Genomic DNA, 16,621 nt, shown 5'->3' on the forward strand with positions numbered 1-16,621 from the left:
GTTGTGTTGGACTTTTTTTTTAATTAAATAAACTGTATATATATACCGCCACTGTCTGCCTCGCTAAGCGCGTAACCAGATATTCAAAAACAATACGTAATCCCACAATGCACTGCTCACCCAGCTAACTGCATTACCTCATCCCATCAGCCAGCGCGCGAGCAAGAATCTTCTGGGTGGTCGTCTAGGCAACGCACCTTATCTGACAACAACGGAACGCCCATCGAATCGTCTTCAGCCAATGGGAGAGCCCAGGCATGACATCATTTCTATGTTTAGTGAGGCAGCACCAGCAGATAAGCTTTGCCTGCACGCTGTGGAAGCTCAGAGTGTAACCGTTTATGGTGGAGAGAAGAGTCTCTTAGTTTGAAAGGCACTCACTACTCATTGAAACGTGAAACTCGCACATTTCTTGAAAAAAAAGAAGAGAAAGACGACACGTTTACATTTGAAAAAGCCTAAAAGGACCTCGCTTCAAAGCTGTCATATGTGACTGAACACAATAATTTGAAACAAGTGCCATAGAAGAATACAAAGTCTTTCGACTCGGGAGGGACTGAGGAGTTGCAGAGGCAACTTGTACAGAAACTGTCTGACGTCTCGTCAAGTAAGAGTTTCTAAAGGATTTGTATTTTCCTTTTACATATTTACATCGGACACTTTGTTTCACTTCATAAGCCGGTCTGTCTGCACAGTTAAACTAATCTGTGTTTATCGCAATCCTCAGAACTGGACTCTCGTTCTAACAGCTGAATTAAAAACGCACACACACACACACGCGTTCTGGTTACTGTTCTATGTCTACCAAGATGGAAACTACTTTCTACGACGATACACTCAATGCCTTCTCACAGCCAGAGTCCTCCGGCTATGGATACAACCCCAAAGCCCTGAAGCAGAACTTGACTTTAAACCTGTTGGACCCCTCGCTGAACTTGAAACCGCACCTGCGGGCCAGGGCAAGCGACCTCCTCACATCCCCCGATGTCGGGCTTCTCAAACTGGCCTCCCCCGAACTGGAGCGGCTTATCATCCAGTCCAGCAACGGCATGATCACCACGACACCGACCCCGACCCAGTTCCTCTGCCCGAGAAACGTTACCGACGAGCAGGAGGGTTTTGCTGATGGGTTCGTGCGGGCACTGGCGGAGCTGCACTACCAGCACAACGGCTCCACCAGCGTAACTTCTGCGACGGAGACTTCTTCGGCCACCGGCATGACACCCATCTCTTCTATGATTGTCAACAGTGTTTTCAGCGCAAACATGCAGCCGGAACCACCGGTGTATACCAGCCTGAACACATTCAATCCAACTAACATCAGCACCTCATCGGCGACGGCGCCAGCACCCAGCTTCAGCAATGCAAACAACATGAACTACCAGCCTCAGCATCACATGAACACCCAGGTGCAGATTCAGCACCCGCGGCTGCAGGCGTTGAAAGAGGAGCCCCAGACGGTGCCCGAGATGCCCGGCGAGACCCCGCCGCTCTCCCCGATCGACATGGAGAACCAGGAGAGGATCAAAGCCGAGAGGAAGCGCATGAGAAACAGAGTCGCAGCTTCCAAGTGCCGGAAGAGGAAACTGGAGAGGATCTCCAGGCTGGAAGACAAAGTGAAAAACTTGAAGTCGCAGAACTCCGAGCTGGCATCCTCCGCCAACTTACTGCGGGAGCAGGTGGCGCAGCTGAAGCAGAAAGTCATGAACCACGTCAACAGCGGCTGCCAACTCATGCTGACCCAGCAGCTGCAAACGTTCTGAGAGCACAACCCCGCGACCGCTGCTCCTCCGAAAAAAGAGACTGTCCGAAAACGGGACGAAGTTTACAAAGTAACGAATGAATGAAGACAATGAAACTAAGTGTCACAGCTGTGAGACTACAGAGGCGAGCCCCTTGGCTACACGCAGGGGTATATATAGAGAGAGAGACTTGTCTTGAGAATGATGAGAAGAGCTGTCTCAAGCTGGGTTATTGACAACAACAATGAAAGCAAAAAGACACAAGCACTTTCTTATTCAAGTGCTGTTTTCTGCTTTTGTGTTTTTTTTAAAAGAGAGACACTATCATTGCGTTAACGTTGACCAAGTTGTGCATGGACCCCGTGACATTCGAAGATCATTCAGTATTCAAACAAAGTTTAAAAAAAAAAAAAAAAAAAAAAACCTCCAATAGATTCTTTAGTTTGCTTGTGTTGTAGCGACGTCATGGGAAGGCGTAGAAAATAAAAAGCCAGGTTGAAAAAGCTGCCTGGCTTGATTGTATGTGTAAATATTGTTCATTATATATATATATATATATATATATATATATATATATATATATATATATATATATATATTAATCATGTCAATGCAGGAAACGTCTCACTCCTTTGTAAGTTATTACGTTTTGTATTTTGCTCTTTGGCGATTAAGCCCAATATTATTTGTAAATAAGAGGAATTTGGACGACTCATAAGTTTGCCATTTGTAATAAAATATATAATTTTTTTATGTTTGTTTTCTGAAGGTTCAGAAACAAAGCGATTATATTTAAAACATGTATAAATAAAGCATCTAAAACGAATGCTCTGGGGTTCTGGTGTGTTTTAATAGATGAACAATTATCTGGGCTTCACACTGACACGCCTGTAAATCGATCACATTTCATTAAAAATTACACTGGAGTACAGTACATTCCGTTTTGGGATTTCCAAAATAGAGCTTTATAAATATAAACATGCTTATTAAGGTTCATTTGTTGTCAACAGTATCACATGTACATTAACCGTTAGTATTGTCACACTTAGAACAGCATATACATGTTTATATTTGGCAGTACTGTAATATCATTATTAACAATGGTTATTATGGTTCCTTCATGCTGGGCTGCACATACAGATATTGCAGTATGGTAGTATTAATGAAATCAGATATAGACATAACAACAGTGCTTTATATACCAGTTTGAGGCAGCGTGATATCTGACGCATCAGGTCTCCAGTGAGAGCTGTTTATTTGATTTCAGAGTATCGGTTTAGGAGCTCTGTAAGGAATACCCTGAGATTGCTCTTCTATTTAGGATTCCAGAAGCCACGTGTCTTCCAAACTCCATTCCAGATCTCTCGTCTGCCCTCTGCTTAGTGTACCGTAGCTGTCCTCAAAACCAAGCGCTTGTGAAATTTGTTCCAGTTATGCGAAAGGGAAATAAAATCAGCAATGTTACAAAACGGTGAGAAGCAGCTGGTATTGCCCATTTCCGATTCTGAAGTCCACCTTGTAGTTGTCTCTCACGAGTTTTGTAACATCACTGGAGTATTTTCCTTTCACTGCAAGGTGCAGGTAAACAGCCCTTGATAACTTAACACCAGTATTGAGTCTAGCATCACAACTATAAACATCAAAACATGTTTTTTTTTTACTTTTCAAACTTAAATGGAAACATACAATAATGATGGTGACATTTCTCTTCACGTGTAATAACACAAACACAACACAGCATTTGTTTCAGGTTGTTTCTAATGACCATGTGTACTCTCAAGGGTTTGTAAAAGACAACAAAACATTTCTCACACAAGAGCAGCTAGTGGCAGTGACGCATTCCCACCACAAGGGAGAGTCATTACTAACTACTAAACCACCGCTCTTGATCAAAGCTGTGCCTTGCAGTTTCTTCTCTCCATGGTCCCTTATGAAGATAATGCTGCATAGCAACTTTTTAAATCTCGGCTAACTATCACTGGGTAGCTTATTAGTTATTTAAGGTAATATAGGTTGCCTCAGTGTATGTGTTTGTGTATGTATGTGTATACAGGATGTACCGTTTGTACAGTGTATGTGTTATTGTGGCTGTATAGTAATTATTTGGAATTTTGTTTTTCTCGTTGCATGCTTATTGTATTGAGTACAGTCTGTGTTGGTCTCTCTTTGTGTTAGTGCTGCACTATTGAGATGTGCCTGTGCTGGCCCTGCCTGCGGGCACACACTGAATAAACTGAATAAACTTAACTAGTATTGTTCTTTTGTCCTGTACAAACAGTAAAAAGAAGTGCTTCCTCTTAAAACAACACCACTATTTATACACTCTCCTGCTTATAAACTTACTAGGGACACAGTGAGTACTATACAACACTGTCCTGTTATAAACTTACTAGGGACACAGTGAGTACTATACAACACTGTCCTGTTATAAACCTTCTAGGGACACAGTGAGTACTATACAACACTGTCCTGTTATAAACTTACTAGGGACACAGTGAGTACTATACAACACTGTCCTGTTATAAACTTACTAGGGACACAGTGAGTACTATACAACACTGTCCTGTTATAAACTTACTAGGGACACAGTGAGTACTATACAACACTGTCCTGTTATAAACTTACTAGGGACACAGTGAGTACTATACAACACTGTCCTGTTATAAACTTACTAGGGACACAGTGAGTACTATACAACACTGTCCTGTTATAAACCTTCTAGGGACACAGTGAGTACTATACAACACTGTCCTGTTATAAACTTACTAGGGACACAGTGAGTACTATACAACACTGTCCTGTTATAAACTTACTAGGGACACAGTGAGTACTATACAACACTGTCCTGTTATAAACTTACTAGGGACACAGTGAGTACTATACAACACTGTCCTGTTATAAACCTTCTAGGGACACAGTGAGTACTATACAACACTGTCCTGTTATAAACTTACTAGGGACACAGTGAGTACTATACAACACTGTCCTGTTATAAACTTACTAGGGACACAGTGAGTACTATACAACACTGTCCTGTTATAAACTTACTAGGGACACAGTGAGTACTATACAACACTGTCCTGTTATAAACTTACTAGGGACACAGTGAGTACTATACAATACTGTCCTGTTATAAACCTTCTTGGGACACAGTGAGTACTATACAACACTGTCCTGTTATAAACTTACTAGGGACACAGTGAGTACTATACAACACTGTCCTGTTATAAACCTTCTAGGGACACAGTGAGTACTATACAACACTGTCCTGTTATAAACTTACTAGGGACACAGTGAGTACTATACAACACTGTCCTGTTATAAACCTTCTAGGGACACAGTGAGTACTATACAACACTGTCCTGTTATAAACTTTCTAGGGACACAGTGAGTACTATACAACACTGTCCTGTTATAAACTTACTAGGGACACAGTGAGTACTATACAACACTGTCCTGTTATAAACTTACTAGGGACACAGTGAGTACTATACAACACTGTCCTGTTATAAACTTACTAGGGACACAGTGAGTACTATACAACACTGTCCTGTTATAAACTTACTAGGGACACAGTGAGTACTATACAATACTGTCCTGTTATAAACCTTCTTGGGACACAGTGAGTACTATACAACACTGTCCTGTTATAAACCTTCTAGGGACACAGTGAGTACTATACAATACTGTCCTGTTATAAACCTTCTAGGGACACATTGAGTACAATACTGTCCTATATATGTATATATATATATATATATATATATATATATATATATATATATATATATATATATATATATATATTCCACAGGTCAATTTTATATTTAAGCCATGATTTATGCTTATAATATAATAAAACATATATTTAATAGCACATATTTGAGAGAGATAATTGCAACATTTCATTAATTTACACTGCCAACAGTAAACATGTTTCCTTACAATATAAGTAAATGGAGAGTAGTTTACTTCAACAAACTTAAAATATTACTACTAAGAGTAAAGCCTGTGTGTTTTAATCTAACCGTTCCCATTTATATCAAGACGCATTGCTGATGTTGTCTTCTGTATCTCTGGGCACTGAAGTTGAAGCTGATGTTGATTAATATCGGTCAAAGCGCTCCCCTTAAACAATAACAAGCGACGGACTTTGCGTCTAATAAATTGCTGTAAATAGAAAGAGGGGCGGTGACATAATGCCGGAAATTGAACACCTTCTTGACCATATACGGGTAACAGCACAGTCGGAAGAGAAACGTCATCAGGAGAGAAAGTGGGCGTGTATTACGAGAATTGAACCTCGCAAAGCACCTTAGCTTGCTATACAGAGAAGCCAGTCAGCCGGGTCAGGAAATGCTTTAGAGGGTTTTTTTTGTATGCGTGTGTGCATTGAACAAATACTGATGGCTCCTAAAACTAGAAAATGCAGTGTACAGATAAATAGGTAACCACAGAAACGCCTTTTGAAGTTAAATAATTGGAATGAACGCTGGGTTGTATAGTTAACCCAATAAACCTGACCTTGCAGCTGAGCTGACGCGTGTATAGAGTTGTAAAATAAAAAGAAATGCAACACACACACACTTATTTGATTTGATTTATTTATTTAAGTGAATTGCTAATGCTAAATGACTAATGTGTTGTTTTTCTTTGTGTGGCACTTAAACCATATGTGTAATACCTGTAATCTGACCTTCCAGTTACCCCCTTAATTCAATTAAGAAAGAAGTTACGTCCTCTCTTTGCACTCTCAGTCACTCAAGCGCTGACTTGTCTTGGATATTCGCAACGTTTGCAATGAACAAATAATGGAAAAAAGCTATCAATCATTAATTCACATAGATAGACAGATAGATAGTAATATCATGAAACAGGGCTCTTCTCATCAATCTACACATTTGAGTATTGCCTTATTGACTTATTTTGTTTATAATATTTAAAGTAGATTAAAGTATTTAGTATGCAGTATTAATATTGTGTATACATTCTTAGCTTTATAAAAGGCCTGCGTGCATATTTTCCACCCCAAACCATTTTACCGTTAAGTAAGACAATAGGAACCAGAAACGCCTTACGCATTTTCCACACTCACAAAGAATATTCACACCGAAAATAGCTGCTTACTCTAACTGCTATTGTGATTGTAATTCTAACAGTATCCATTGCACCTCTGTTTGCTAGTCTGTTAAAAGAAATCTGTAAAATTGCCTAACAATGCAGAGGTGTTACTATAACAGACTTTAAAATCTCAAAATAACTCATTTCAATCAGTTACATAGTTAATAGAATGAATTCAGGAGCAAGCCCACAGTTGATTACGACTAAACTGAAGCTAGGGTTCTACAACGCTAAGTGTCCTGCCACAACTGCCACTCCTCTGCTGTTAATCCCACAACACAAACCAGCTCCAACTAGGATACCTACTTTAAACTCTGCTTTCTAAGGAACGAAGGACAGGAATGGAGAGCAGCAGGTACACCCTGGGAGTGGGGTGGAATTCTCAGAGAGCACTGAGGGAGAGAGGGCTTGAAAACTCAGCTATGAGTCTCTCTCTGTGCTAAAAATCCAGTGCACGTAAATGCTTGGCCTTTTGTGAGTGTGTCAGTAGCAGGTCATATCGATCAGCTACAGTGTGATCCAGGAATCAGCTTCATACCTGAGCTGCAGAAACTGTGCCAGATCGCAGCCTGGACTCCACTCAGCCCGTCAGAGCGCACAGGCTGCAGGAAAAGTGCAACACAAAGAGCAACCTTGATACAAATCTAAGCAGCGCAATGTTACAGCATCACAGACGGTAACCAGCACGCCGTCAGAAGTGGGGTTTGATCTAATCTCAGGTTGTTATTTCATCATTATAAAGTATGAGGAACCATACCCACTTCCCTATTACTCGGGATATTGACTGAAATGCTTTCTTTAACTCTAGCTCGAAGGGTTAAGAGGAAATACAAAGGAACCACATTTTAAACTAATTTTACCAAACCGGATCAGCTGGTGTACAGAAAGTATTATTGTAAATGTATGATAGCGGCGGGAGATACTACGATAATTTGGCAATTTGCTGTAAATTGTGAGGTAAAGTTTACAAAAATGCTGATCTGTCCTGCCAGATATCAAAGCCAGTGCACAGTGGGTAGCCAGGTGAATCTGCAGCATCTCAAACCCTGGTAATGGGGTGCTGGGAAGGGACGTGCCTCGATGGGTCTCACAGCGTCTGCTCATTCCCAGTATTCTACCCCTCAGTCCTTATGTGTTATGAGAAGCTCTTTTTCATATTTGTTTCCTGTCTTTCAGTTATTCATCTGATCTACACTGAAGAGAGACTCGTCCCCTGTTAGGGTTTTATTTTCATTCTCTTGGTATGTTCCTATTTGAATTATTTAAGCTGTGGAGGTATTTCTATAGACCACGAGAGCCCAGCGTATCTTTATCTTTGCAGTGGTGTGTTATGTATTACAACGGCATGGCTTCAGGTTCACTGGCCGAGGCCGTAATGAAATCAAAGCTTATTACAGCGCCATAGTTATACTGGTTATGGTGCTGCCAGCATTCTGATTAATTTCAGGCCTGAGTAACACATTGTGGAGCGCCCTGGTTTTCTGCACTGACGGAGTAGCGCTGAGTAATGACATTGCACAGTGAGTTGGCCTGAGGACATTCTCATTTATTTATAAGCTAGTGAGGCCATCTAATGGTAAAACACAGCATGGCTTTTGTGTACAGTGTACAGTATTACATACAAACAAGCATTCTCACCATTACCCAGTATCTTATTTAAAACACAGCATGGCTTTTGTGTACAGTGTACAGTGTTACATACAAACAAGCATTCTCACCATTACCCAGTATCTTATTTAAAACACAGCATGGCTTTTGTGTACAGTGTACAGTGTTACATACAAACAAGCATTCTCACCATTACCCAGTATCTTATTTAAAACACAGCATGGCTTTTGTGTACAGTGTACAGTGTTACATACAAACAAGCATTCTCACCATTACCCAGTATCTTATTTAAAACACAGCATGGCTTTTGTGTACAGTGTACAGTGTTACATACAAACAAGCATTCTCACCATTACCCAGTATCTTATTTAAAACACAGCATGGCTTTTGTGTACAGTGTACAGTGTTACATACAAACAAGCATTCTCACCATTACCCAGTATCTTATTTAAAACACAGCATGGCTTTTGTGTACAGTGTACAGTGTTACATACAAACAAGCATTCTCACCATTACCCAGTATCTTATTTAAAACACAGCATGGCTTTTGTGTACAGTGTACAGTGTTACATACAAACAAGCATTCTCACCATTACCCAGTATCTTATTTAAAACACAGCATGGCTTTTGTGTACAGTGTACAGTGTTACATACAAACAAGCATTCTCACCATTACCCAGTATCTTATTTAAAACACAGCATGGCTTTTGTGTACAGTGTACAGTGTTACATACAAACAAGCATTCTCACCATTACCCAGTATCTTATTTATAATCCCAGATTAGAACAGCACTACAAAATATCCTTCACTTTTAGCATTTTCTGCTGAGCCTTTACTGAAACTGTGGGACAGGCAGGTGTTGAATATCTCACCCAAAATACTTTATACAGCAGTGTATAAAGTTTTGAGGAGACTCTAATACCTGCAGACCAATGTACTTATTAGGAACAAAAGGTTTGAATGCCATTTTCCTCATGAAACTACTTGTATTTGTGCTGCTTTGGGACGGCGGGCACCTGGCAACTTGGCAAGCACATTTACTCAAATTAAAAATCATGAAGCCATTCTCTACCAATTACGGTACAGTAGACAACCGACTGAAGACATGAATGACCGAACTGCTCAGCCTGGCTCTGCGGTTCTTAAGCCCACCCAGAATGCTCATGAGAAGACACTGCTATACCATGAGAGACAGAGTGGGTAAACTGTACATACGAAATGACAGTGCGTTCTACATGCAGTATCGCAGTCTGAACGCTGCCTGCAGGGTCTGGACAATATCACAACACCTTTCCTGCTGAAATGAAACAGCAACACTGTCCAATTAGATATTGTAATAAGCTGCTGGCTGGCTCGAGTCTGCATGGCAATTTTGGAGTTTCCAATTTCCTTGGCTGGCTCCAGACTACCCTTGGTGCCAGAACCCTGCTCCCCTTCACAAACCCTGGAGCCACACAGCTTCCTTCTTGTCTAATGTTCTCTAATGTTTATGTGGCTCTATGAATCTTGCATCATGCTTTGCCTCCCTTATCCGGCTGTTCCTATTGGAGTCAGAACTTAGTTTAAGGTTTGCAGGATTTGTGGAGAAGTTCTTGTGAAAGTCGGAGCTGATGTTGTCAGTGTTTTATGAACAGGAAGCAAGCCCCTTTATCTTGGTTCATTCTGATGAACCAGCCCTTGATTATTAGTTCTGCACAAGAAGTAATAATCAGTTGTGGTTCTTGTTCACTGAGGTCTATCAAGCCTGTTGTGATATTCACACACCCTAATAAAATACAGCTTGATATTGGGGAAATTATTGAAGGCTGGCTTTTTATACAAAAATCTAGAGATTATGAATGTCACACCAGGACAGTACTAAGTTACAGTGGATACATATTTGACAGCCAGTGATTTAAAGACATTATAGTAATGTAATAATCACTTAACTACTACAGTGATTTAATAAACCTGACCATTTTGTCCTCCTTTCACAAAATGTACATGGGAATAAAACATTTCTGACAGTTCTCTTGGTTTCTAGGAGTCTGTGTGTCATTGATCCTTTAGCATTCTGGTTCATCTATCTGTGGTGTGGTCAACCTGATTCATTTATTCATGCATGTCTATTTATCCTGGAGTAGCTATGCATCTCATGTTCTCAATATAAACACAAAACCTCACTCAAAGTGGAAAGGTACGCTGCTGGCGTGATTATAGCTGGGGTGAATACCTCACGGCACACACTACCACAGAGACACCTGCAGGGCTGTGCTGGAAACCTGTGAGACACACCTAAAACGGACGCATGCGTATGAGTGAATAATGTTCCTGTCAGACAGCAAACAGACTGTCCTGGAGCTTTCCTTGTATTCTAGTGCATACTAATATAGTACTCACCCAGCTAATACACCAGTGAACATCCCCTAGACAATCATGTCTTCAATGTTTAACTCTAAATGCAGTGTTGCTGTAATGTTGTATCAATTAAGATACAGTAGCAGTGTGGAGTAGTGGTTAGGGCTCTGGACTTTTGACCGGAGGGTTGTGGGTTCAATCCCTGGTGGGGGACACTGCTGCTGTACCCTTGAGCAAGGTACTTTACCAAGATTGCTCCAGTAAAAACCCAACTGTATAAATGGGTAATTGTATGTAAAAAATAATGTGCTATCTGGACCATCTCTTTGGCCAAGGCATCTTGCCACTGGAAAAAAAAAAAAACAAGTTCTAGTTATTGAGTATTTGCTCAGCAAAGGTGCCAAGCTGGACATGAGAGACAAGAATGGGAGCTCACCATTGCACCAGGCGGTTGAAAGAGGTCATGCCCCGGCTGTAAAGGTGCTCTTAGAGGCAGGAGCTAACATCTATGCCACGGACAAAAAATCCAAGAGACCGTTTCACTTGGCTGCCCAAAACAACCACCTCAGTATAGTAACGATGTCGGTGGAGGAAGAGACTAAGGAGGCTGTGTGGTCCAGTGGTTAAAGAAAAGGGCTTGTAACCAGGAGGTCCCCGGTTCAAATCCCACCTCAGCCACTGACTCATTGCGTGACCCTGAGCAAGTCACTTAACCTCCTTGTGCTCCGTCTTTCGGGTGAGACGTAATTGTAAGTGACTCTGCAGCTGATGCATAATTCACACACCCTAGTCTCTGTAAGTCGCCTTGGATAAAGGCATCTGCTAAATAAACTAATAAATAAATAAACTATAAAATCCTGAAGAATGTCCTGCACCTGGTGGCCCTCAAGGATGAGAGCAGCCTAGCGCAGATTCTTCTAAAGAAGGGCACCTCAGTGGACGCCAAAGACGAGAAAAAGAAAACCGCCCTGTTTCACGCCGTTTCTCTGGGGTTGGAGAAGACTGTGAAGGTCCAGCTTGAAGCTGGTGCCCAAATTGACTCTTCTGTTATCGACACAGCATTTAATATCAGCGTCGATACAGAGATTGTTATATTGTTATATTTTCTTAGCATTCCTGTTCTGTCATGTACAGTACTAATACATGTTTGTGTATGTCATACAACTAGTGCATGTGATCTCCCTCAGATTGTATTGATAGTTATCTGGTAAATAGCAAAGTTACACAAGACTGGTTGTCTCTGCCACACAGAATGTTTTCTATCATATTTTAAATTCAGAATATATGTTTTAATTGATGTTTGTAAAATATGTCAAAGCAACTTCGATGTAGAGCTGCTGCAGTCTTGAAAATACAAGATTAGTAATAATAATAATAATAATAATAATAATAATAATAATAATAATAATAATAATAACAGTAAGGTGTTAGAAATGAGTCGAGCGAGTGGGAATGCAGTGAAGTGTCTCCTATTTGATATACAGTATTTCTCATATGCCGATGCATATTTATTTATCCTGAAATGCATTGAACCATATTCATAAAACTATGTGACTCGGACACATCAATAAACAGTGACATACTCAAAAGTGTAAGTGCATTGCATCAGGAACTATTTAAATCAGCCTCCAATAAAAGATGAACACAACAAGGGCCTGGCCCAATGGAAAAGCTTGGTGACTATCACCATCAATCCATTTTTGGTCATTGTTTTTTAAAACGGCATTGCTGTCCAGAAAATATGGATGATATATTACACAAGGCTGATTAGACATGCCTCGGTTACTGTTCAATCAATATCTCTATGGATCCTATGAGTCAACAAAACATAAGCCTGTTGATTACACAACCAAAGTGTATCACTCTCAGGAGAATGGCTGCTGATACACTATCCTGCAGTATCAAATTCAGCAGCGGCTTCAAACGCTTCCATCAGAATCGGAGTAATAATGATATCGCAATGATGTACTTACTAATCAACAAGACACTCCGTGTTGCTAAGGCACAAGGGCTATTAAACAGCAGCTCGCTGGTTCACCTGCTGAAACAAGCGTCATCTCAAAGATAGTGTAGAGAGCGCACTCTGGTGGAATGTAAAGGGATTACGCACGAAATACATTTGGGGTGTAAAAACAAGGTTCATACGACTGTTTAGCAGCAGTCAGAATTGTTGGTTTTGTATGTATAGCGCTTATCTGTTTCCTATCTAGACAGATTACGCGCCTCAGCAAACCCAAGTCACGTGGTACTACACACTGGCTTCCTAGAGCATTTCTGTGAGTTAGTCATGTGACCAACTGTTTACTGCCGTGGTAAAAAAAAATGGCTCGGAACCATGAGAAACAGCTGGGCAGATTGAACCGGGTTTGGCTGCAGAGGGAGAGAGAAGGTGATAGCATTGATATTTAAATTAATTATGTCTATCGTACGAATACCGCTGTTGCAAGATTTACTTAAACAAACGAGTAACACAAGAAAGCAATACTGTAATGCAACAAGAGGCGAACTTACTGCTAATTATTCAAACACAAAAACAACACAGCCCTGTATATGTGTTCATTTGGAACGTATCAGTTTGTATTTCGCTAAATCCAACTTTTTCGAAATAAAATAAATACCGTAATAATGTACATATTGATAATACACTGCAATGTAAAATAAGCGTCTGTTGGAGTTGAGTCTGTTCTTTTTTCTATTTATGCTGCCAGAGGGACGACTGAAAGATGTACACCAAAACAGACCCAAATTGGTGAGAGAGAGAAAGAGACAAGCAACACTGTGTAAATGTATTTTAACTACGGCAAGACCCAAGTAGTATTTTTATTTTTGTTTTTTATGAATGAATCATTTGTCATTTTATTAGTGGGGTCGGTTTTATTTACCTTTCAGAAAAAAAAAAAAGAAAAATTGAAAATATTTTATCTGCATAAATATACAGCCCGTATTTAAATGTTAAGTTTTTACAATTCAAAAGTACCTTACACGATGCATTCGAATAGCAAGCTTGTTTTGCTGGTATGTTGTCCACATACAAATTATTTAATTTTTTTAATTGATTTTTTATCTAGTCTTCTCTAAATTCAGCAGCAGATGTGAAGAGGTGGATTCCAAGCATCAAGAATGAGATTGAATATTACTTGCAGGTATGTGTTTGTTTGTGTATTTAGTAAAGCAGTGCCTTGCATCGTACCCAACTGTAAGGTATCCCATAAGTCTGGCGTCACAGGCATAATTATTTTAAAAAATGGTTTCTCTGTATTCTTTTCCAGGTGTAAAATGTTTTTAAGCAATGAGGTACAAATTGAGATCATTTTGATGTGTGGTACAGTTAGTCAGCGAGGTGTGAACATCCTAATCACCATAATGTGTGATATTGCCTATGATGCTTGACTGACGGGACACACTGTAGATAAGCAGCTTATCTGAACGTGTGGGGCAGGGTGAAGTGTTCCCTGTGAAGTTCTAGTGTCTGGTGGATATGCTTGTGGCCCCACACTGGGTTAGAGAGTCGTTTGACTGAATTGTCTTGGTCTTCCAGCAATCCCAGCTGTCCCACTATCCCGAGAGGAAGATCGCAGAGTTCCAGCAGCACATTGAGGATCTGAGAAGGGAGTATCAGGGTCACATCCGGAAACTGAGGACTTTAGAGCCCTCTAACAAGGAACACCCGTGGAAACTGCGAGGATACACAAGGAAGAGACAGGCACCTGTCAGCACACAGTCTGAGAGCCAAGCAGGTAACACGACAGTGATGCTCATTGGAAGTCACGTCCCCATTGGCACCACCCAGCAGCAACTGCGCTTACAATTTCACACAGTGTAGATCTCGCACTCAGAATATCAATGACAAAGCATTCAAAATGTTTAAACCACAACAGGTTCTATATAAACAGATTATATACTTCAATATCAGCTTTTTGTCTGTTTTTTATTTAGATTTAATGACTTGTAATATGTTTTAGAAGTGTATGAAGGCTACCTCTACTCCAAGTTGAGAGTGTATGTTCTCTTGCACTATTTGTAGGACAACTTGATTAGAGGCAGCTAGCGAACACTTCTATACACTTTTAAATAACACCCTATGATGGTCTAAACTTTGATTTAATCAATGTATGGATGCTGAAGTTATGTATTTATTTATAATCGATTGATTGAGTTTCAACAATCTGACCATTTAGTTATGTACAATCACAACATGCAGTAAAATGTAATCAGCTATGACGGTGGACAGATGGCATTTGTTCTCTATTTTTCTGTCAGACCCTGGCTCTGTGAAGAAGCTGTGCACCCCAGTGCTGTCCATGCCTGTATACCAAGGCAGGGATGAGTCTGATTCTGATGAAGAACAGGAGAGTAACTGGAAAGTAGACCTTCTCAGTTCAGATCGCTCTGCTCCTGTCTACAACTGCCCCTCCGTTGACTGTGAAGTCCAGGACAGGCCTCTTTCCTTTAATCCTCGAAAGATTCCCCTGAAGTTTACTGGCTGTGCAGTGTCTGGCTGTGAAGCAGGGGATCACCACGGTACTAACAAGTTAACACAAATTCTGCTTTCAGGGCTCCCTAACCTTCACAATGACCCCTCGGTAAACCCCAGCCGGACTGCAGCAGCTCGGATCAGCAGGGAAGCAGGGGCTGCTAAAATAAGCGAGGTCCAGGAACCTTCAGGAGAAACCAGAGATCTCCTTGGCCTGGGCTGTTACTCCTCATCTGAGGAGGAGGCGTAACCAGATCATAAGAACATTTGTGAACGAGAGGAGACTATTCGGCCCATCAGTGTTTGTCTGGATCCCAGTAGCTGATTGATCTCAAAACTTTGTCACGTTGTGTGTTAGGGGATTCCAATGATTCAGCATCAAAAACACAGCTTGGTAACCCATTCCACACCCTCACCACAATTCTCCTACCTTCTGTCCTAAATCTGTCTGCACTTAATTTCCAGCAGTGTCCTCTGCTCCTGTTTTCTGTTAACCGTATTGGCTACGGTTAACTTTGTCAACTCTTTTAAAGATTTTAAAGACTTAAGTCTCCACTAAATCATGTGTAAAGCTGATTATTCTGTTCATTTTCCAAAAGGAGTTTTTTTTTTTAAATTAACATCATCACTGGTCCCCTTTTATTGTGATGAAAATCATTTTCTTTGTCATCATCCCAGGAGTTAGTTGTTTCATTATTCAAGCTTTATAAAGTAGACTTGTTAACTATGACATTCTCCATACATGGCCAGTACATGTTTTGTTACTGTAGAATAGAAATCTTGATCTCTAGTGTATGTAATGGAATGTAGTGGGTTGATATGAAGTCCATAGTTTACACTCATTGAAACTGATATTTCAAGATTATTATTATTATTATTATATTTATTTCTTAGCAGACGCTAAGATGTTATTTATTTATTGTTTTCTCCAAAATAATTCATTTTTGGTTTGTAAAAAATAGCTATGTTATATATATATTTTCTTCTTCTAACACTCTACACTGAAATGGGGCAGCAGTGTGGAGTAGTGGTTAGGGTTCTGGAGTCTTGACTGGAAGGTTGTGGGTTCAATCCCAGGTGGGGGACACTGCAGCTGTACCCTTGAGCAAGGTACTTTACCTAGATTGCTCCAGTAAAAACCCAACTGTATAAATGGATAATTGTATGTAAAAATAATGTGCTATCTTGTAACAATTGTAAGTCGCCCTGGATAAGGGCGTCTGCTAAGAAATAAATAATAAATAATGCAAATGAAGATTCATCATTCATCAAAAGGTGGGTGACAGTTGTTCCGATACAGCCAGACCACTGTGTCACACGTATGTACGGAATGACAAA

General features: G+C 40.4%; 2 protein-coding genes across 2 annotated transcripts; both read left to right on the plus strand.

The window, feature by feature from the left end:
• The first annotated feature begins 305 nt into the window (after positions 1-305).
• On the plus strand, positions 306-3,704 carry LOC117401403 (transcription factor Jun). The gene has a single exon (XM_034002072.3). It carries the CDS (start codon positions 798-800, stop codon positions 1,761-1,763), a length of 966 nt encoding a protein of 321 aa, XP_033857963.3. The 5' UTR covers positions 306-797; the 3' UTR covers positions 1,764-3,704.
• A 9,258-nt stretch (positions 3,705-12,962) lies between these two features.
• Positions 12,963-15,843, plus strand: si:dkey-86e18.1 (uncharacterized protein LOC557342 homolog). Its single transcript, XM_034022440.3, has 5 exons — positions 12,963-13,198; positions 13,518-13,558; positions 13,878-13,952; positions 14,348-14,546; positions 15,070-15,843. The coding sequence occupies exons 1-5, from the start codon at positions 13,132-13,134 to the stop codon at positions 15,531-15,533; spliced, it is 846 nt and encodes a 281-aa protein (XP_033878331.2). The 5' UTR covers positions 12,963-13,131; the 3' UTR covers positions 15,534-15,843.
• The last annotated feature ends 778 nt before the right edge of the window (positions 15,844-16,621 follow it).

Source organism: Acipenser ruthenus, chromosome 10 (assembly GCF_902713425.1).
Source record: "Acipenser ruthenus chromosome 10, fAciRut3.2 maternal haplotype, whole genome shotgun sequence".
Classification (NCBI taxonomy): Eukaryota; Metazoa; Chordata; class Actinopteri; order Acipenseriformes; family Acipenseridae; genus Acipenser; species Acipenser ruthenus.

Excerpts from the sequence above, each read along its gene's own strand:
- LOC117401403 (XM_034002072.3), top strand. The coding sequence starts at position 798 with ATGTCTACCAAGATGGAAACTACTTTCTACGACGATACACTCAATGCC.
- si:dkey-86e18.1 (XM_034022440.3), top strand. The coding sequence starts at position 13,132 with ATGGCTCGGAACCATGAGAAACAGCTGGGCAGATTGAACCGGGTTTGG. Across the intron at positions 13,559-13,877 it reads ACCAAAACAGACCCAAATTG|TCTTCTCTAAATTCAGCAGC; the intron begins GTGAGAGAGAGA and ends TTTTTTATCTAG. Across the intron at positions 13,953-14,347 it reads AGATTGAATATTACTTGCAG|CAATCCCAGCTGTCCCACTA; the intron begins GTATGTGTTTGT and ends TTGGTCTTCCAG.